The sequence below is a fragment of the Sesamum indicum genome, linkage group LG2 (assembly GCF_000512975.1).
Source record: "Sesamum indicum cultivar Zhongzhi No. 13 linkage group LG2, S_indicum_v1.0, whole genome shotgun sequence".
In the NCBI taxonomy this organism is placed as follows: Eukaryota; Viridiplantae; Streptophyta; class Magnoliopsida; order Lamiales; family Pedaliaceae; genus Sesamum; species Sesamum indicum.
Genome location: NC_026146.1, coordinates 17,033,203 through 17,055,613, shown reverse-complemented (window position 1 = coordinate 17,055,613; position 22,411 = coordinate 17,033,203). Strand labels below are relative to the sequence as shown.

At 36.4% G+C, this 22,411-nt stretch overlaps 5 protein-coding genes across 10 annotated transcripts in view; 2 read left to right on the top strand and 3 right to left on the bottom strand.

Annotated features, from left to right (window-relative positions):
* On the bottom strand, positions 16–5,977 carry LOC105156521 (serine/threonine-protein kinase STY46). Of its 2 annotated transcripts, XM_020698869.1 has the most exons (12): positions 5,958–5,977; positions 5,313–5,744; positions 4,071–4,145; positions 3,318–3,434; positions 2,600–2,694; positions 2,185–2,305; positions 2,011–2,090; positions 1,473–1,532; positions 1,248–1,369; positions 1,071–1,156; positions 876–991; positions 16–579 (listed from the first exon to the last, which is right to left on the bottom strand). In XM_020698869.1, the coding sequence occupies exons 2-12, from the start codon at positions 5,622–5,624 to the stop codon at positions 453–455; spliced, it is 1,311 nt and encodes a 436-aa protein (XP_020554528.1). In that variant the 5' UTR covers positions 5,625–5,744; positions 5,958–5,977; the 3' UTR covers positions 16–452. The 2 variants fall into 2 exon arrangements, with proteins under 2 accessions (XP_020554528.1, XP_011070978.1); XM_011072676.2 differs by lacking the exon at positions 5,958–5,977 and having other exon boundaries at positions 5,313–5,799.
* LOC105156519 lies at positions 6,898–9,460 on the bottom strand. The gene is made up of 5 exons (XM_011072674.2): positions 8,940–9,460; positions 8,056–8,155; positions 7,837–7,960; positions 7,339–7,434; positions 6,898–7,265 (listed from the first exon to the last, which is right to left on the bottom strand). Exons 1-5 carry the CDS (start codon positions 9,292–9,294, stop codon positions 7,128–7,130), a joined length of 813 nt encoding a protein of 270 aa, XP_011070976.1. The 5' UTR covers positions 9,295–9,460; the 3' UTR covers positions 6,898–7,127.
* On the bottom strand, positions 10,837–13,869 carry LOC105156518 (pentatricopeptide repeat-containing protein At1g01970). Its single transcript, XM_011072673.2, has 3 exons — positions 13,705–13,869; positions 12,881–13,503; positions 10,837–11,908 (listed from the first exon to the last, which is right to left on the bottom strand). Exons 2-3 carry the CDS (start codon positions 13,346–13,348, stop codon positions 11,126–11,128), a joined length of 1,251 nt encoding a protein of 416 aa, XP_011070975.1. The 5' UTR covers positions 13,349–13,503; positions 13,705–13,869; the 3' UTR covers positions 10,837–11,125.
* LOC105156517 lies at positions 15,055–17,179 on the top strand. Of its 2 annotated transcripts, none has more exons than XM_020691978.1 (2): positions 15,055–16,197; positions 16,718–17,179. In XM_020691978.1, the coding sequence occupies exon 1, from the start codon at positions 15,193–15,195 to the stop codon at positions 16,177–16,179; it is 987 nt and encodes a 328-aa protein (XP_020547637.1). In that variant the 5' UTR covers positions 15,055–15,192; the 3' UTR covers positions 16,180–16,197; positions 16,718–17,179. The 2 variants fall into 2 exon arrangements, with proteins under 2 accessions (XP_020547637.1, XP_011070973.1); XM_011072671.2 differs by having other exon boundaries at positions 15,056–16,197; positions 16,738–17,179.
* The window catches only part of LOC105156516, a 4,806-nt gene continuing 1,071 nt past the window's right edge, over positions 18,677–22,411 (top strand). The window contains exons 1-8 of one of the 4 annotated variants that reach the window (XM_020692119.1): positions 18,681–19,582; positions 19,886–20,028; positions 20,221–20,662; positions 20,835–20,918; positions 21,000–21,285; positions 21,377–21,539; positions 21,648–21,776; positions 22,132–22,326. In XM_020692119.1, coding sequence (XP_020547778.1) covers positions 20,380–20,662; positions 20,835–20,918; positions 21,000–21,285; positions 21,377–21,539; positions 21,648–21,776; positions 22,132–22,326 — 1,140 coding nt within the window. In that variant the 5' untranslated portion in view covers positions 18,681–19,582; positions 19,886–20,028; positions 20,221–20,379. The other 3 variants (XM_011072669.2, XM_020692118.1, XM_011072670.2) reach the window with 3 other exon arrangements.

Sequence of the window (22,411 nt, the reverse complement as noted above, 5' to 3'; positions counted from 1 at the left end):
GCACAACCAGTAAAATGGGTATAAGAAATTTGACTTGTGGCAAACATGTCTTCAACAGCTACTTTAAACATAAAACAAGACAAGTACAATGTGGGACTTAGAAATACAGATTTTCACATAGTCATTATCTAGTCTGTCTGAGATTACTAGAAGTTGCTCAGTTTGAGCTACTTCAGATTACAGCAAAGAAAAATTTACACACAAGACAAGTCGATCAAGAATGTTGATCAAGGCAAGCATTGTAAAACCCGTTCAGATTAGTGTTAACTGCATAACCACTTCCAACAATTAACTCTGGATTGTACAGTGAAATTGGTCGCAGCAACTACTCTTGCAAACTCACCAAGCACAAAGCCTATTAGCAATCCATCTCATCCCACAAGTTCTGGGGTGAAAGGAGATATTGTCTGATAAGAAAGTGAGTGGTCTTGACATTTGTCACAGGCGTCTTATCATGATGTAAAGATGTGCCAATGATGATCAGATGGTAGCACTTCCTTGATCTTTTCAAGTCTCTTCAAAATCTCCAGGAAAGGTGGTCTCTGGTTCATGTCTGCTGACCAGCACTGCTCAGTTAACCTATGCAATTTTCAGTTAGACAGAGATTATATTAGGACAATTTTCAGTTCAACAGAGAATAGGACAACTTTCAGTTCAACAAATCTGGTGGTCTCGCATTTATTCCATAGACAAGACAACACAAAAATAGGAGGGATCTTATCTTGGAATTCTGATGTGTATCATTCTAGTACTGTCATTAACTTTTCACAAGGAGAGGCTTTTGAATATTATGATGATGAAACCAATTAGAAGAGTTCCTCAATCTCGATTATCAGTTGTGTATTACATGGTAAGAAGACCGCATAGATACTTACTCTCTCAATTCAGGGATGAAACCTTTTGCTCTAAACATTGGCCTGTGTCCTTCTGCCACATATCTTGCTGCTTCATATGGTTCATAATGTGATAATGGAGGTTCGCCTTCAAGCATCTGCAACAGTTAAAAATCACTTTACTTTATGTCTCAAGCATGATCAATTTGTTGTAGGCTACCACAAAAATAAGATTACCTCGTACAGTATCATTGCAAAAGAGAAAACATCGACCTTCTTATCATATTTCCGGTGCTTGAAGACTTCAGGTGCCATGTAACGGTCTATTGAAAATACATAACAAGACAATACAGCATAAGCAAAAAACTTGAACTCCTAGCTGCACATAAAAACTGTTCTCAGATAGTTACTCACAGCTTCCTGTCTCGCCAGTCAATTTGTATACATCATGAGAATGTTGTACCCTTATGAGCTTGCTTAACCCAAAGTCTCCTACTTTTAAATGGTCAGCACTTGTGTTGACAAGCAGAACATTCCTGGAAAAGTATAGGATTTAGCAACAAGGATTCTTGAAATTCCCCGGGACAGGGCGCAGAATTACTATGGTTGTCAGGAATACCAAGCATGAAACCAACTGACCTTGGTTTAAGATCTCTGTGTATTATAACATTGGGCTCACTATGGAGGTAAGCCATGCCTCTGCCCAGACAAGATTACGAGAATCAGATTAGGATACAACATATTCATTAACACAGAATATATTTAGATTGCTCAACCATTTCAAATTTCTATTATATGCATGCATAGGTATTGATGTCATTATCACATTACTTGACATAAGGCTGCCTAATAAGATCCAAACAATAACAATCAACTTCTAATATAGATGCAACTTCTGTTGCCAACCTATAGGAAGCTAAATACGCTGTAAATCCACCCAACAAATGCCAAGATAAACAAACAAATCAATAAATACACAGAAATATGTTTAACTTCATCACACCTAAGGTATGCAATTTGGATGAATATTTACCCTGATGAAAACAATTTTAAGCATAACACTAGGTACCCTGGTTTATTGTGCAATGGGGAAAGGATGATTGACAAAAGACATATGGCGAAGGTCAGGAGTTCTCCAGCAAATAGCAACTAAACCAATAAACCAATTCCAATGTACCTAGCAATATCCATCGCAAAATTTACTGCTGTTGATGGATTCAGTGGCCCTTTTCCCTTTAGGTGCTGATGAAGATCACCCTATAAAAGAATAGAAAAAGGAAACACCACAGTTAGGACATAATGAGGTAAAAAAGTTGATACTTCCATACAGGGATAAAATAAACTCACTAACCCCTCTCAAGTACTCCGTAATTAACATTAAGGGCTTTTTCTCGGTAACTGCTCCAAGAAATTGGACAATGTTTGGATGACGAAGCTTCACTAGCAAATTGACCTCATGCCTGAAGTCCTGACTGAAATGCAAGCGAGTGATAAGGTAAAATTTACCTTAAGACAGGAGGGCAAAAGGCAGAAATAAATAATTATAATAGATCTTAAATTAACTCCGACTATCAAGCTAAACAAATCAAAACCAAGTTTGGCATACAGATTAAGACAAACCAGAAAGCCACTTTTTTAAATTTCCAGATCTTATCATAGAATTTGGAGCAAACCCCAATCATGCATACAAGTTGCATGATGTTATATACTAATCAAATGGAAGATTGGGAAATTAGCAATTGCAAGAACATATTGAAGAAACATACATCACTAATCTATCATCTGAAAGGCTTGGAAGAATGCGTTTGACGGCTACTGGTGTCCCCCGCCAAGAAGCTTTTACTATCTCCCCGAAAGACCCCTACCAATATAAACCGTAAGCCGTGAGAGCTTTGAAAAAAAGTTTCGAACATTAGATATATTAACAAGAGCAACAGCAACTTTTAGGGCATCAAAAGAGGAAAAAGCAAACATATCCTAAAAAATTAAGCCGGGCGGAATGATTGAACTACAAGAACAAAAAGTTATTTTGGCTTCACTATAATATGGTACAGAACATATGAAGATGATGTTAACATGTTATAAGGGTGAGTAAAAACGCAGCAATAACGGGTCTATGAAGAAGAATACTAGATTCTCGGAGGGCAGATCCTGAACCATATGCAGTTGCAAAACCAACAATCGGAACCCTCAAACCAAATTGGTCTGATGTGCAGTTCAACGGTAAACATATTTCTTGATTAGAAATTTAGAAATGTTCCACTTGGCCCAAAAGAAGATAAGGGCCAAACATGCTGATCCGATTTAAGAAAGCTGTAGTCTTTTAATTTGAAACAGATTGAAATTATCAATGTGCTGAATTATTTCAATATAGAGAATCAGATTATTTCAGTAGTTTTTTCAACTAACTAATCGTTGACTAGTCTATATTTTTATTGATTAGGCAGGAGTTTTATCAGTAATATTCTGCAAATGGATCCAGACCTTCCCTACGAGAGTTGAGTTTGAGAAGTCCAGCTCATCAGGATCTATCTCCCAGTCACACTTATTTGGTAGAGGGGGTGGTACAGGTCTTGGTTCAAAATGGCTTCCATTCTGACCCTGCAAAATGTCCAAAAATAATTATCCAAATGAAAGCAAGGCAAGAAATTATAGAATGAATTTCACATGAAGATGAGATGAGGACATAATCTAAATTCAACAAACTTGAGCATTTCATTAAACTCATTATGGCTTCAGGGATTACAAAGGTCAATTTGCTTCATACAACATTCCACAAAACAAAAGAATTTCGCTACTCATAGCTTCACCTAGAGACCCATTTTTATCTTCCAACATACAAGCAGACAATCATGGAGATGCTCTGGCTAGTTTGGAAAGTTACCTCGTGATTTCAGTGATTCGGTCTCAAATCATACATAATAAGCGTAAAGATGAGCCCAACAAAGGAGAAAAGAATTTACATAAAATTAAAGAGCAATAAGAGAACAAACGGAAAATGGAAAAAACAATTATGCCTCAATTAAACAAATTATGCATTTCATAAGAATATGCAGACTTACCAAATATTCCAAGTTCTGAGTGTGGAGAGAGAAATTTGTTTCAAAATGACAATAAACAGGAAGAGAGAGAGAGAGAGAGAGATAGAGAGAGAGAGAGACAGGAAAAAGCATTCCAGTATTCACACAGTCTCTATTGCACGAGAGGAAGGATGAAAGTAAGATGCATGAAACTTACATAAGACAGTCCACCATGGGATTTTAATAATTCAATCATGCCAGATCTCTTTGCTCCTTCTGCATCAGCTAAAGGCTGTTTGACAAATACAAATTTATAAGTCTAGAGTAGCAATTAGATAGAGGGACCATAACAGATTATTATCTATTCCATATCAGAGCACACTAATAATTGACGGGGGAAAAGAAGTAAATCCATGGGCAGTTAGAGATGCCTTTTGTGCATATATGCATAGGATGGCAAGTGGGAATACAGACCTGTAGTAGGAAGCTGTGTCTAACAAACTAATAAAATTATGTTATGTAGCCAAAGAACTATATAGGTGCAATCACCTAAAATGCCATATGCATTTTAGGTCCGATCCAATCTTATCCAGTTAAATCAGCCTACTCCCTTTCTTTTTATTTGCACTAATATGGACCTACTAGCAATTAAAATTTTTATCAACATATTAAAATTTTAATGTAAACAATATCATGCATTCATGAAAAACTCCCATATTAAGAGCGGTGTTTGCAATAGCTTCTGCTTTTGTCATAATAAGTTGTAGAAAAAGTTGTAAGTCAAGCAATCGTAAAAGTTAGGAGTGCTGGAATACAAAAAAATTAATATTTACAATTTTACCAATAAGTTGCATAAGTTGGTAGGGAGATGCTTATAACTTTTGGCTTAAATCAATTCAATTTAAGTAGTTCAAATCCAGAAATGTAAAATAAAAACACTCTTTTAAGCTTATTTCAATAATAAGCTAATAAATACTTGTTTTAAGCATTTGCAAACACCCCCTAAGTTCACCTCTGAACTGAATAAACTAATTACTCTCTTCAGTCTACTACATGGCAATATAAGACTTCCCAAGGCTAAATTTTGAGGAGAACTTAAAAAATATAATTTTGACATTCTTGAATATCATATGTTATTTAAACATGCTATTCAATATTCAATTTAAGTACTAAAATGAAAATTGAATCAAGTATTCCCTCCCCAACATTTTGCACAAAAAATTTGGTGTAGTTAGTTACAGCAACTTCATATGTAAAGAGTAGGCATACACACAGTTGAAACAAAATTGCACCATAAACGGCATATTTTAACATATTCTGGAAGAAAGAAAGTACCAGTAAATTCAGCACATCGTGAATCGAATTAGTTATTGCAAACAAAAACAAACACAATCACCTCCCAGACACAAACTCAACAACTAAACAAGCAAACAAATTTAGGAATGATAGTGAAATTCACCGTGTTTTTCCAGCGATCTTGAGCGTTGACATCTGCTTTGCATTCCAGAAGACACCTGGCGACGTCGATCCAGCCGTGGATTGCCGCCACGTGGAGCGGAGTCCGATTATCATAGTCTCTAGCGCGCACCAGTGTTGGATCCTCCTCAAGTAGCTTCCTGACTGCCGCGGTGTCGTTCTGGTGCGCGTGCCACAGAATTTGAGACGTCTTGCTCACCCGCGCCTTCTCTTTCTTCCTGTCTCTCTCCGTCGACTGGCGTGGCTGCCCGTCTCCGGCGGCGGAATGCCCCGAGCTGCCCTCGCTTCCGCTCATTGGATGCAGTTTGGCGTAGTCGTCGGGGCAACCGAGCTGTTTAATTTGTTACAGGCTAACCCGTCAGACCCAACCCGCAACCGGATAACTGTTTTTGTATGGGTGCACGAGCCAAAATATCTTCAAAAGAAAAAAGAGAGACCCAAACAATAGAGTTCGGTTTAGCATAAATTTCATCACATAATAGTACTGACAGCAGGGAAATTTCGGGATCCCATTTGTCCAAATTGAATTAATTATAATTATTATTATATAATTAATTGGAGTGGATCACAATAACTCCAACTATAAAACGTTTATTGCTTAACAAGCTGAAAATATCTGTAGATTTACCTTAAATCCCAAAATTAGTAAGTCTTTTTGAGAAAGAAAGGTGAATGAAAAAATCAAACAAGGCAATTAATCTCCAAATGAGGTCAACCCACATGGTTAGGGATGTAAAACATCTATTAATATTACTACTTGCAGATTTTTTGCTCTTTTTGAGGCAGAATCAGATTCTCCGCTGACTTTCTATTGTATATGGTATGTTTACAGACTAGGAGTTAAAAGCAAGAAGGGTTTCAGCCAGTTAAGAACAGAGAATCTTGCATAACGCACAAAAGGGAAAAAACAGGGCTCCACGATTGAGTGTTGGTGACCGCTTTTGAATTTTATGCTCCCAATAATTGTGAACCCATTTTCCTTTTCTGGTGAAGTGGGGTTCATTATTAGTAGTATTTTATTACAAGTTTATGAAAATCATTGGGAGGATTGGTTGGATTGCTCAAATAATGTGATCTGAATTGGATTCAATTTCTGTTTGATGGTGATGAATTTTAAAAGGGATTTGACAATTCTTGGTATAAGCGCAATCCTTCTATGCTCAACTCTTACAGTATATTCTTTTTACTAAAAATGTTGTAGCAATTACAACTTATATAAAGCTACCCTTATGTTAACCATATTTCAGATTATAATAATTCTCAATCTCTGTATATTGTCTGATGAAAACATATTGCAATTGGCCAACCGGAAGGGGATTGTTCCACAAATTACCTTAATCAAGCACGCAAGTTTGTTCAAGCAAGAAAACTCATTATTGAAGTGGTCCAAGTCTAGCTGTATCCCTCTCAATTTCATTGCCAACTATGCATGTTTCGATTCCTTCATAGTTATCAAGACTTCAAGTTAATTAAACGTGTTCATATCAACATGCCTCAAATGCGCCAAATAAATGAGAGGACCGAAAACACGCAATGTGGGAAAGTTGAATTAGATAGAAACCTAAACCTGCACATAAAATTCGTTTCCTTGTGTATGAGTAGATGTTCAATCTCGGAGAACAGCAACTAAGATAGAAGCTCGTGACCACTTTTGATTTAGTTTCAACTATATAAAATATTCCTTTATGTCGAAATTCTGTCACTATATGTTTTCTGGGATTTTTTTACTATACCAGAAATTATATATATTACAATCTCCAATTTCTGAAGATCACTTGCACTCCAACCATCCAAGTCTTCAAATCAAGTCCTCTTCGTCTTCAAGGGAGCGTTTACGTGCTCGCAGATTAAGCTTAAGGCTTTCAGGTAGAGGAGGTGTTCTGCCGCTACGGAACAAGACAGCAAGCACCTTATTCTTTTGGCACAGATCAAAGACCTGCAGAAGATTTCTTGTAAATACTGGAATTACTCAGGATGTATTCTGATTGATAAGAAATCATGCTGCTTACAGATGAAGCTTCTATCTCTGCAACACCTTCACAGTTTTGCCCCCCTCCTTGAAGCAGATCACAGTACTTTGCAGCTTCATTTTGATCTTCAAATACCTTCATCATAGAAAAACTTTTACAGGACAAGTACCATCTTAAAAACTAATCAAGATATACACGGAAAGCACATCTTCAGTTATTCGCTATAAAGGTGGATCATTCTTATTTTCTCTTCAATGTGCCACAACACAGTGAGAATGGCAAGTGCCATTCCTACATTCAAACTACCTAATAACCACCAAGATGAGAACAATTCTGAGAACATTTCCAGTTTTTAAGTGGTATCATCAGGTCAACATACAGATAGAAGAGCTGAATAAACACAATAATCAGTTCACTAACATATCCTTCCAAATCTTTCCCTCTCCTCACAAGAGATCTTAGTTTCAGTGTGTTCATATAAGCTTGAAATGTAAACAAATCGTACACATTAAACAAAGCTTGCTAGTAAGAACTTACAAGTACACCCTCTCGGACGTCCTCGACAAGCATTTGGAATTTGGTGCTAGTTCCTGATTGCTTTGACTGGTTTCCCCACTTCCCCCCTTTGGAAAACAGAAGTCCAAGCTCCCTTTCTACTTCACTGTATAAGGAACAAACATTGAGCAACACTAGGAGCAATTGTCTGATATGAACATACTGGCATACAAAAGAGAGTGAAACAGAATCTTAAATCACCTGCGGTTTCTCCGAGTTTTCATTGTACATAGTTGGTTTTCCTGGTGAGTTAGGACGTAAACAGATTTTGAAGTCTCTCGCCAAGGGTTTGCTTCTAATACTGTGTGCATACATACAGAGGGCAAATTTAGTGTTGCAGGCAGAATTTTGCATGAGAATGATGCAGTTAAATTGGTAATATGAACTCATTCTATTTCATAATTACAGGCTTGCAGCAGTTGTGCTGTGCTGTTCCTTGAATTGGCACCAACTTAAACTTTTGCGTTCATGGTAGCATTTGCTATACGTAAAGCAAAAATAAAAAAAGAAGCAAAGGGGTGCGGGAGCAATTTTCCGTAACAAGCAGATGATATGTAGGAGTAGGTTGGTTCGGTTCATTCAAAGACCAGATTGCAATCAATAGAGAAACTAACTAGCCAAAACTTGGAATATCGATAAAACACTTCTGCAAAATGAAAACAATTCATATTCATAACCAGGGATAGAGGTTTCCAGAATATCTATAACTTTTCAGTTTACCTTCCGGCCAATTCTGATTATAGAAGTAAAGCTTATGATCTCTCCAAATTACAAAGGCCAAATGTCACAAAAAGTTTCTCAAGCTGCTCTTTCGCTATTAAACATAAATTTCGACCTTCAGTTCGATCAGGATGGTTAGATAAGATTGAAAACATAACAGGAGTAGCTGGTATTACATCACAATTCACACATCGTCAGATGATCAGATGCTGATTAGAGTAAGATTTGAAACAGAAAAATGATAAATATATATATATATATATATATATATATATATATACAGCTGCAAATCAAAACATAAGATATATTACCTAATTTAAGCATAACAAAAAAAATCAAACATTGTGGGGAGAGAGAGACCTTACCATCATAGCTGCTGCTATCAAAACTCTGCTGGAGATGCCTACGCATATCATAAGCGCGTGAAGACACTTGCTTGACAAACGCATCAGAAGTAGTAGGAATCGTGCCGTCCATCCGCAGCGCTCTCTCCAATTCCTCATCTCTCCGATCATTTCCTGCTTCCTGTTCATCTTCTCTATTAAATTTACAGTAAACTCTCATACTCTGCTTTCTTCTACGAAACTGAATGGAAATACGGAATTGACTAATGGATTTGTCTCTCGCAAAGGAGAGAGCCGTTAGCCGCCGGCGAGGTTGGTGATGGTGACGACGGAGCGGGAGCACAATAGATGGCGAGACCGATGACAGAGAATCCATAACTTATGATACTCTGCTCTCTCTCTCTCTCTCTCTCTCTCTCCCTCCCGCTCGATTCCTCTTTCTACAGTTACAATATGCTGTGTGTGTATCCGGAGAAGGAAATCTGCAGGAAGAATGGGAGTGAAGGTTGGAGGGAAGGAAGGAAATAGAACTGAAGATTCGTGTTCTTGTAAATGAATCTTCAGATTTTTTTTGTCAGCATTCGGGTCGGGTCGGGGGCCGAATCAAAGAGAGAGGATTGGACACGACTCATTATCATGGTCATGGGTCAAAGTCGGAGCCCCAAATATTGGAAAACGAACCAAGGAAATGATGCTCTACGTCCACGTGTTCTCACGCTCTCTACACCTCCATAAGGATGAAGATTGCACAATTATTTCATAAATTAGACAGAGTTAATAAAATAAATGTTACCAGTACCTAAGTCTAAGCAAATAAGCATTTAACTAGAGTTGTGCACTATTCAGTTTACCCGTTAAAATCGATCCAATCGAAAATCCAGTTATTGCCGAATATCGGATCGGCAAATTTGGTTTAGTTTTTTTTTTTTTTAAAAAATATTTTTGGTTAGATTTTAATTTTTGTATCGATTAACCGAAAATAATTGGATGTCGATTTCTTGTTAGATATTTATATATATTATATTATAGATTGAAAATTATATATATTGATCTTGCTCGAATTCAGAAACCTCGAAAGTTGATTTCTTGGATAATTGCTAACTCCACTAAGATCGAGTATTGGGCTCATGAAAATGAAACAAGAACGTGAAACTCGTCGAGTACGTCCCCTACAACGACCCTCAAACACTCAAGTTAGTGTGATCGAGGTAAAAATGTACGATTAGAAGTTATAGATCGAAAAATCTCAGAATCAGCTATCTCAAAATATAGCGTCTCGGGGTACTTATAGGCCCAGGTGGATACTGTACTATGGGACACGTATCGTCATCCGATGGACCATTGCTCTCAATCAGACGGTTATTGTGCCGGAGTCTTCACGCGGGATTCGAATTCGGGTTCCGGGTTTGTCCCACCCATCTTTATAAAGTGCGCGGGTCTAGTGTTGTACTATAACTGAATTACCCTTCATTAAGGGTAGTTTAAGCATTTTGCACATAAAATGAGTTTTACCCGTCATATATATATATATACAGTTAATCTAATTCTTTTGTAATCAATGTAACTTATAAACTTAAATTAAATAATATTGAGTTGTTCAAGTTGAATGAATTCAAATATTTGGTATTATTAACTGGTGCATTTTACACTTTTACTTGGATTTGATTTTGGTTGTATATTTTATTTCATAAATTTCTACGTTTAAATTGTTTTGGAGTTTGGTTAGATATTTTTGGATAAAATCAATTGCAAGCTTTTCCTTAAAAAAAAAAAAGAAAAAGAATTAAGTCAGTTAGTTCAGTAGAAGATCAATCGAAATAAGTTGAATATTTGGTATTTGACACATTATTTCAGCATATCAATTTTCTTAATGAGTTGCAGTAAGAAATAATCAAGACATGCTGATGGCTCTCATCAGTGATCGCTATCACAAACATGTTAAACACTTTTTTCAATTGTACACACCTTCTATTTTGCTATGGCCATCACTTGTCCCACACATCTCATGCTAGGGGAAATGAATGGCATGCTCTATCTACAATGTCCTTCAACTTCTTCAATAATAACTACAAAATGTTCAACTATTGGACACTTGAATGGTGGTACTTTCTTGGATCTCCACCTAATGAACAACCGATTTCTTGACTAACATGATGCTCTTGCGGATGGCCCTCATTATCATCACGAACATGTCAATACTCGATGAACTATATAACGGGTTGTGGCATCCTTGAAGCAAAATCTCTTAGTACAAGTTCCACTTCTTCGACAACCCCTAGTTTCTGAAACCACTTGGCCAGCAAAGCTGAAGCTTCTTTACCGAGCATGACACCGTCCCTCTCCAATTCAATCAGTAGATCTAATGCTTCTTTCAGTCTGTTTTCCTTTTCATATGCCATCAGCACCAAGGCCACACATTTGTCGTTAGGTTCAAGACCGGCTTGTCTCAGATTTTCAAATGCAATGCAAGCTTCACGGCTTTGGCCTGACACGACATAAGCATTTATGAGAAGCCCACAAATCTTGACATCGGGAATGAGGCCTGCCAATTGGATTGCATTGAAAACCCTCTGAGCCCCTTGACTATCTCCGGTCATTGAGTATGCTCTAAGCAGTGCCTTATACACTTCTCTACCTGCATAGATTTCCTGAGCTTCCATTTCTCTCAGTATAGTCTCTGCACGGGCAAGCATTCCAGCTCTAATATAGGCCATGATCATTGAACCATACGATCTTTTATCCAATAGTACACCAAGCAACTTCATTTCTTCAAATGTATCTTCAGAGAGTTTGAGATTACCGGACTTGCTATACATGTGAATTAAGGCAGTCAGGGTCACCTGATCACAGACGAAACCTCTGCTCTTCATGGCTGTTAGAGCATTTTCAGCTTCTCGTAATCTGTTTTCCTTTGCGTAACAGTGGATTATCTTGGTATAATCACGAACGTTAGCTTCAAATGATTCTTCAGTAAAGGCATGTTCAGCCACCTGAGAATCAACAATAGAAATTCAGAAACTTCAATGTAAACGGCCTCCAACATCGCAGCAAGGATAAAGTAGAACTGCCTGGAATAACCGTGGGGAGTGCCCTAGTAATCTTGCTTTTGCAGACCTAGAAAACAGAGGAAGACAACTAGGGAATTCAGGAGAATCAAAACCTTAAAAACAAACAAACCAAGAGTTAGACGCTGTAGTCCTCAACTGGCCTCATATGCCTCTCCTATAATTTCTCTTTTTGATGATTCTTTAATGTCATCGCGTGAGTAGACTGCTACATACATCTCAAATGATTCAGTTAAGAGATTCGGGTTATAGATTTCATTTTCCGCTCAATCATTTATCTGGATAAACAAGTCAAGAGATTCTCATGTTAGGCTCTCATCTCAAAGAATACATCAAACTGATACAAGGCTTGGAAACTCTTGAGCAATGGCAGCATGCCACTTCTGAAAATTCTAGAAAACTATAGAGACCAAGATTTGCTTTATCCGGTATCAAACGGGAGCTACGAGCAAATAGAACACCTTTCAGGAGTACCCATCTAGACGGAAATGACTCTACCTTAAAAGAGAGAGAGACGTAAAGGGAATTGACTCTGATAACTGAACACCTTCTTCAAGATGAAAGTGGTATCAAATGGACAGTCCAGATACACCAGAATTCCGCAAGCAAATTCCAGTTAACAAGGATTCCTAAATGATATCTATTACACACCAAACATCTTACTGATCAGAAAAGAAACTAAACACCAGGCTATACACATGAAAATTGCACAAACAACCAGAGACACAGGAAGCTCGATTTCAATCTTGAGTAACCACAAAACTAATAGACATAGGCTAACATATATATCCAAGGATAACAGATAATGCATCAGAACATAGGGTTTTATTAATTAACAATGAAAAAGAACAACACATTTCAGATGGTTAGATCAATTAGAGCAAGAAAACACTCTACCTCAAAATACAGAGGATGATTTAACCGCTCCAATTCTTTGAGAACAGAAAGCCAATCAGCCCTCCGAGGACTCGTGCTCTTAACCCAAGCAGCCAACATATGCGAAAGACTCCCATTTTCGGCTGAAAAGCAGATAATTTGCTTCATCAATGCCTTACACCGGTTCGTCATCTTTGTTGGAAATTGGGAAATAACCTGCTTCTGTTCCTCAGTCAAATTGGGACTTGCCCTAACCCACTTAAATTTCGCATTCTCTATCCCTTTCACACTGCTCCCACGATTCTCACCCTCATTTATGCAACTCAAAATCAACAGTTGACAAAGATGGGGTTTTTTACACCTAAAAGTTGAATTGTGCCCAAAGAATGGATTTTTCCACAAAGGCCTGTGAAAGAAGCTCAAAAGTTTCTGGTCATGTATGCAGATAGTGCTGGCCATAGAAAATAAGTTCGGGGCTAAACAACCCATACGGCTAGAAAACCCAAACCACAGACCATTAAACAGCTTGCATTGATAGAATAAGGAACAGTTCTTCAAGTCTTTCTGAATTCCTCAGAACAAACACATAAGTAGTTGCATTCTGTCATCAGCTGGGACATGGATGAGACCCCAAGAAACTCAAACTGCAGGTGAAATTAAAGAATAAAATTCCCGAACTAGCAGCAAAGATGACTACTTCAAACAATCAAACGAAAATGCCCAAAAAACAAGCAGCAAGAAAGGCAGGAAGATTTGCAGGCTATGGAATACAAATAGCTGTGCGATTTCATTACAGGGAAATAACAATTCGATTAACTGAAATGGGCTCTGGAGAATTTTCTTACCCCATCATTTATATAACCGAAAAAACCTAAAAATAGCTAACAATTGAGTACGGGAAGAATCAAGATTCGATAAGATGGAGGGCCCGGGTGAAGAGAAGGGCTGGGAACCAAGCAAGCAAGAAGAAGACTGAAGATAGAATTTCACACATTATGTTTGTTTTGTTTTTATAACGTTTTGTTTTGTATTTTGAAGATAGAAATAGTAAAATAGACATAAATAAATGCATTTGAATTTATTTTTAGAGGTAATTTAAAGTATTTTAAAGTGATGCATATTTCTTGTTGGGATCTAGAAGATAGAAGTTTGTATCTTTTATGTATTTTTTATATATAAATATATATATATATTGTATGTTTAATATTATATTTTTGAAAGATAAAAATTATTGTTAATTATCAAATTATATTTCTTTAATATTATATTTATATATATAAATGTGTGTATATCTATTACATAAAAAAATTCAAAAATAAAAAAATATACAAATAAGATGTAAAAATAAAGGGACAAATATTATTGTATTTTATCTTATTTCAGAGATTGTCGAAAAATAAAATCAAAGATAGTGCTTATATCTTAGTTCCTATGGTATGATTGTTCTGTTCACTTCAGTATATAAAATCTTATTCTCTGAAAGGGAGAAAGAGGTTATGATGAGGAAAAGAAGAAACAAAACCCATAAAATGAATAGTGCGCCAAATTCTTGCTCTATTTGAAAGTGTGCTTAATTCTCAATCTTCCATTTTTTGTTTTAATCTGTACTATATATTAAGCCTCAAAGTATTAGGAAAATTACTTCCCAATAGCTAAGATATGGATTGATTAAAATATTCTTACTTATAATACTTTTTTACATAAGTAATTATTTTTAAAAATAATTACATTTATACTTCTTTAATTATGGAATATTTGCACGAATTATTCTTGTTTTTCTGAATAATTATTAATAAATCCACAAAAAGTCTCAATATATTCACATAAACGACTGAATCTTCTGAAAATTACATATATATATATATATTTATCTCAAAAAACATCAATATTATTACACAAATTAACCTTATATTTTAATTATCAAGGTGGTTTATGAAATTATATAACAAATAATAGTAATTTGGGTAAATAAATCATAGGCAGAGAATGTAAGTACAAATATTTATTTTTTAATTAACTAGTTTTATCAATTTTTTTATTCATACTAATTTCGATTATTATTTAGTTAATTTAATTTTATTAAATAAATATAATAAAATGTCTCAAATGGAGGAGTATGCTTCGGATCACTTGTAAAAAGAATGAGTACCATACTATACTGCTGTCTGATTATCATTTCATTATGTATATATATTATAGAATTATAAGCAGGGAGGAAGAAAAGAGTTGTTGATAGAACTGGACAAAATCCACAAACCATCTCATCTCTCTGCTCCATCGTCTTCTCGAATCCTCTCTCTCTCTTACATCTCTTCTTCCTCTGCGAATCAATCATGGCAACCCATAGCCTAAACCTCTGTGGAGTACTCTCCGAAACCAAGCGCATAATTAACGCTTACTCCCGCCATTTCTTGGCCCTCTCTGTTCTCTTTCTCCTCCCTCTCTCCTTCTCTCTCATCGTCTACCCTTCTCTTTCCCGCTCCCCTTCAACTGTTTCCAATTATCACCAATCCCTTTACTTTTTCTCTTTGCCCGAACCAGATATCCCTCCGATCGAAAAATCCCGCCTCCTTCTCCCACTTCTTTATGGCCTCTTTGTTCTCCTTTTCTCCCTTTGCGCTACCGCCTCCGTCACCTACAGTACCTTCCACGGATTCTACGGTAGGCCCGTGAAGTTTGTTTCCTCGATTAAGTCTATTCTCTTTTCGTTCTTCCCTCTGGCTGCGACCCTGATCCTCACCCAGATAATTGTGGGATTGATTGCGTTTGCTTTTGGGGGTTTCACGGTGTTGGTGTATAACGGATTTGCTCTATTCGGGGTTGAAATCGAGTACGAGAATGTATACTTTCGGGGCTTTGTTATCTTGATCATTGTTTTGCTTGTGGGTTTATTGATTTACTTGCAGGTGGAGTGGTATTTGTCGAATGTGGTGGTGGTTGTGGAATCTCAATGGGGTTTGGCACCCTTGAGAAGGAGCTCGTATTTGGTGAAAGGGATGAGACGGGTTGCGTTTTCCATGATCATGCTGTTTGGTGTATTGCTTGGTCTGTTGGCTATGTTGTGTTCTAGTTTGGTCCCTGATGTGGGTGGAATTAGAGAGGGGTGGGTTAGCTGGGCATTCATTTTTCAGACGGTTGTTTACACGGGTTTTATGACAATTTTGATGCTTTACAGTATAGCTGCAAACGCCGTGTTGTTCATGTATTGCAAAGCCTTGCACGGAGAGTTGGCATTTGAGATTGCAGAAGAATTTGCACAGGAGTATGTCAGCTTGCCTTTTGATGATGGGAAGGTTCCTCATGTTGTTTATGTCGCCTAACTGCAGGATGAGCTTGAGGTTAGCAGCTTAACCTTGTTAAAAGAAAAGCTGCTTTTGGCATGTCCCACTGTTGTTTTTATTACACGTTTAGAATATTAAGAATGTGTATGTATAAAAAGAAGTTATACAAAGGATCTAGACACATGAAAATTCTCGACTTGGTACTTAAAGAAAATTTGTCCTGTAACTTATTTTTTGATTATTCAGTGTCTCATATCAGTTTTTAGATATCAATTGATCTGTTTTGTGTTAGATAAGAAGATATGTGCAATCTGGTTGCTTAGAAAATTTTGAATTTGCATGTATTAATCATGATAAATGCTTCTTTCATTTATACAATCACTCAACTACTGTCATTTTATCGGGACAACAACAGTGATTTTCATGTATTTGCAGCCAGGTCAAAAAAGTCAAATGCAAGGTAAATTATTGCATAAGTAATAGGTTTTACAGACAAATGATTTGCACTTTACACAGTTCTTCTACCATATAATTCTGATATAGATTGCCTTGGCCACATTGAACTTGTTAGAAATAGATAAACTTTGTTTTCCACAGAATGGATGCCGAACTTTCTGGTTGAGATAACTGATGTTCCATATCCTTATTAAGAAGACAGCTTGCTGATTGAGTTGTGCTCAAACTTCACAAACTCTGTTTCTTATGGTAATCTCCATGAAGTCGTTGCCAATGGATTCCTTGTATTGAGTAGAGACCGTGTGATATGGAATATATACATATATACTCGTATTAACGATGTAATGGTACTTACAATGTTGACATAGTACCCGAATTTGTTGGTGTTGAGATGATACCTTAACTACCATGTGAAGTTGTTTGGAGCACTGGTTTCATGTTGTACTCTACCTGTTAGCATTCAGTTTTTGCCCTTCTCTGTTCTGGTTTTGTCCGAACTTGATTAGCCCAACTGTAGTCTTGTGTTGATTTGAATGTGAAGACAGTAGTTACTAATATGTATGGACTACGAACTGCTTGTATACCAACTTTGTGGAATTACTCTTCAAAATGCAGTGTACTTGTTGTTGTTTAGGTCTAGGGTGGAGTATGATCTGGATTAGAATTTTCATAAATGTTTTATATATTCAATCAGAAGCTATATTGTGGGCTTGGGCTGCTTTGCTTCAAATTGGATCCACCCACCAATGATATTCACTAATGATATTTTTGTCTGAATATGGATAGTCACTAAGATATTTTTGTTAATAGTTAAAGTTGATATTTTATCAATAATTGAAGATTTTGAGTTCACGCCTCATCGAATATTTGAATATTTGCTAATTATGTAAATACCGCTTCTATAAAATATAATGTGAACATCTTCAAAGTTTTAATTGGTAATCATGACAATGATTAATCAACTAATAACAAAAATTAATGATAATTAAGTAAGAAGAATAATAAGGTGGTATAGAGCAATGGAACTTGTGCTTGGGAGTTGAATGACAAATTTCCATTGTGCTTGGGAGTTGAATGACAAATTTCCATTGTAACACACACGCTACGAATTTACCCAATTCTCATTAATTAAGTGTTATGACCCGTTAACTGTTGATTTATAATGCATCTAAATAAAATGACAGGACCTAATTTTTTTAATAAAATTAAAATTAGTGATATTTAAATAAGACATTTTGCAATTTAGTTATCCGTAGCCTTTGTTTAGTCTTTACCAAATTTTTTAATTTTTGGGTGGAGATAGGAGTAGGAGTAGGGGTAGGAGGCGGAGGCCAATTTTTTTAATAAATTATTAAATTCCTGCAATGGGTTGGTAGAATCAGAGTGAGGACACAAATGAAAATTGGTTGGCTTTACGGCCCCAACTACTTCAAAAGTTGGAACATTAGTGCAACTTTGGTGGTCGCAAACCTCAACAATCAAATCATTGCCATTACTTAAAAACTCATAAGTTGACAATCACAATAATATTTCACAAGAAATGAAATGGTTTTCTTATCAAATGAGAATACGCTTCAAATTAGTTATTGAATTGTCGTGTTAAATTAATATATTTTTAAATAAAAGAATATATATAAATGAATATATTTTTATTTTAAAAACTGACAAAAAAAAAAAGAAAAAGACAAAGAGACAAACCTTTATTAGAAATTAGGCCACTTGGGGCTTTGCTAACAACATAATCAATGTATTTTTCCTTTTTAAAAAGTATAATCAGTGTGCCATGAGTTCCAACTTCCAAGCATCCCACTTACTTTAGAACCCATTAAATGTTTTTTTTTTCTTTTTTAACAATATTTTCTTGAACTTCTTTTATAATATTTAAAATTTTCACCTATATTTACATATCTCAAATATCAAAAATCTTACTCAAATCTGGAATAATTTAAAATATTTATAGTCCAGAAAAGAATAAATTTCACTTTACAAGAATAGATAAATGAATGCTATCCATGTAATTAATTTCATGCAAGAATTTTCAGCAATTAATGCATCAGACTTGATGCTAAAAAGTGTCTTCTTCTCTCCTCCTCAGCGTCCTCCGTTCCACGCAAAAGCACAGCAGCAATAATTATTTTAACTTACACATTTATATGATATATCTGTACATCTCTTCATTGTGACTCTTCATTTTCCACTATCTTCCATCTTGAACTAGAGTGCAGGTTGATTAAAGGGCTAAATAATCTTGAACACTTGCATATTTTCCAAGAAAATTTTCCTCTTATTTCTTAAGTCTAATCCTTTAAAACAAATAAAATGAAAATTTATGAGGTTCTGTAGGTTAGCAGAAGTACATATATTTTGAAGGGTGGTGGTGGTTTAGGCATTCTTGCATAGTGGTTTTTTCAGGGAATAGTTTACATTTTTTCCCCTTATTCTTGGCCCTTTTGGTTTTCTGGTGAAGGGCCATCTCTGCTTTGTTTAATTAATGCTGTTGTGTTGCTCTCTACAGTTCTCTTAAATAAATAAGAGGGCTGTACAGCACTCTAATCATTAGAACTCCTCCTCTTTACCTATATATTATATGGTTCTGGCTTATCATTTTTGACAAATGACAACCCCTTCTTAGTTCATGTTGAGATCTTTCTTTCACATACCATCTTTTCAGGTGGAGAAAGGACCCAAAAATCTAGTCTTTTTTGATAAATGATCATTTTTCAAAGCCGCGTTCTGTTGTGTGATTCTGGTGGGTGGTTGTTTTGGTTCTGGTCAAAATTTGGCTTCGGGGTTTTAAACCACTATATTTCTGCTTAACGTGCATTTAGACCAAGAATTTGGTCTTCCTCCAATCAGCACTCATGTGGGCTGGTTTTAGTTTCACTTTGCTGTAAATTTTTACCTCTGAAACAGATATAACTGATGATTCATCGCCTCTGGGTCTGTATTGATTCTTAATGCTATGGTTCTTCACTTCTGTTCTATGGTGAGTAAATAACAACCTGAGTTTCATAGTACTGTACTTGTGGTTACAGTTGGAAAAGATATGTTTGTGTCTGAATTTCAGTGTCATCTAAAGTCTTATGCAGCCTATTCTTGAAATATTCCTATATACTGAGTTTACTTGGTCTACTTTTGTAAATTTTCTATCTGCTTCTCATATAGCATTTTCGATGTTGAAAGGTTGACTTCTATAAGAGAACCCCGTAATGGCTTGTGGTCCATTGTAGTTTTTTCATCTAAACATAAGCTATCTAGCTCTGTTACAGCCGTAAAATTGTTATTGCAGGACCGTGTAAGAATAAATGTAAACTTTCTTAGGTAACTTTTTGAGGTTTAAAGATTGATTCACTCAGTAAAAGAGAGATATTAGCACCAAGCTATTTGAGCATCTTGTCACCATTTAATGGCGGACAAAGCATGAACTCTGATGTAAGTCTTAAACTTTATTGATTTTATTTGCATACAAACTCAAAGAAACTGTAGTGATTTTCCTTTAAAACCAATCTTGTTATGGTTTAAGGCAAGTGCTTGCTTTAGTTCTTGCTGTCTGTAGAACTGATCCTCCTGGGAATCAGATATTCTCTTGTTGTATTTCGTTGACTTATCAATTGTTGCAATTAGTGTGAGTTGATATCTCGGGCGCATTTGCTCATGGTGCTGGCTGGAATTCCTTGGTTTTCTTGAGAAGTCTTCAATCTAGTGGTGCTGAATTCAGTTGTTAAAGTTGACGCCTGATATGAAGAAGTGCCTTGCTTGATTTCATGAAATTTAGTCATTCTCATGGGTGGCTGTGTCTCCAAGCCCAGAAGTAAGTTAAAGTCGAAGGTGAAATACTTCTATAAATCATGCAAGTTTAACAGAAAGATAGCTCCCTCGATCCTGGTTGCACCTATAGACCAGAATACTGATGGTGATATTTATGCCAACGACTTCCCCATCCAAGATTTTGATTTTGTGGGTGTTCAAAATGGCGAGTCAATAATCTGCAGGAGGGCTGAGGTCCAGAATCTCTCTGTCCATCGTGCCCAGTTGCAATTGATCAAAACTGAAGTTGGTCCAAACAGTAAGTCCTCTCTTCGTCTAACTTCCATCTCTGACTTGTCTTAGTAGCATATTTGTTGTGTTTGCGGAATGTATGGTTAAAAGGATATGAGCAGCACTAGCTTTTCATGCTACATTTAAGCATTATGGCCAATTACATGAAAGATCATTCTTCTTGTCTATTATCTAAGCAGAAAAGTGTTCGGATGAAGAATGGTTCGACTCTCTAAGTATTCTTGATTCTGATACTGATGAAGACTTCATCAGCATCGCCGGAGGTTAAATCCAAGATTTTGTATATTTTCTTTAAATAGCCACCAATGAGTTATTCATTCACCGTGTTTTGACCTTTTCTTCAGACGGTTTTGGATCACTGAGCAGTCCAACTCGAAGCACATCAAATATTCAAATGGCTCAGCACGAGGAACTTAAGGAAGATAACTTCACACATTCATCAACAGACACACAAGATATTGATCTTTCTTTGACAAAAGCTGATGAAATATGTTCTAAGAGTAGGAAAGCCAATTTACAGAACTCTGCAGATAAAACTGAAGGGAAAAAGTTGAAGTCTTGTTTAGCTCAATGCTCCTGGTGCCCGGTTGCACCTTCTGCATTTAAACTTCGTGGAGAGAATTATTTCAGGCATGTCTTCCGTCGTTCTTTTCATAATCATCTGTTTATTGACACTACTTTCGATAGTTCTCAGTTTTGCTTAACACGAAATTATATGCAGAGATAAAAAGAAACACCCTGCTCCAGATTACAGCCCGTATGTTCCAGTTGGAGTTGATTTATTTGCCTGCCCTCGGAAGATACATCACATTGCAGAGCACATTGAACTTCCCTTTGCAAAATCATACCATGAATTGCCTTCCCTGCTGATTGTCAATATACAGGTACCACATTTGTCTTTGATGTTCTTCAATTTTTGTGATAGCTTTGTATATATCAGAATAAATGCTATTGAGCAATTAAGCTTAAAATCTCTGACGTGTCGTTGGCAGCTTCCTGCTTATCCTCCTTCTGTGTTTCTTGGAGATAGTGATGGGGAAGGAATGAGCCTTGTACTATACTTCAAAGTGTCTGAGAATTCCGACAGAGATATTTCTCCAAAGTTCTTGGAAACTTTAAAGGTAAGATAAGACTGCTAACCTAGATTTCCACATCTCATTTAGCAGTCATAGTTTTTCTCAACTTGTGAAAGGCTTTAAGAATCTTGAGTCTTTGTTTTTCTACCATGTTCTTCAAGTTTGTGGAAATATCAGTGCAAGAATGATTTTGAAACTGTAACTGAAGGCACCGAATGAGTATGAACAATATGAATTTGAGATGGCTGCTAAGAAATACTGGAGATGACATTATTGCATTTACAACCAAGAAACTTGAGCAAAGAACAGCCACCTTTTACATGCTGCATATATGTAGCTAAGGCCTAAGGGTCTGGATCCGCACATCAGCTGATGTTGTCTTCCTTGGTTTCTACTACAGAGGTTTCTCGAAAATCAGATGGAAACCATGAAAGGTTTTGCAAAGGAATCTGTGGTACCTTTCAGAGAAAGACTAAAAATCATGGTCAATCCTGTGAATCCTGAAGACCTCGGTTTGAGTTCAGCAGAAAGAAAGCTTCTACAGGCATATAAAGATAAACCGGTGCTTTCTCGTCCTCAACATACTTTCTACAAGGTATGCTTTTCAGCAAAGCAAGATCCACTCTGGCTCTAGAAATAGTTCTTATCTGGTAAAGATGCTCTTATATGCCCAACTAAGC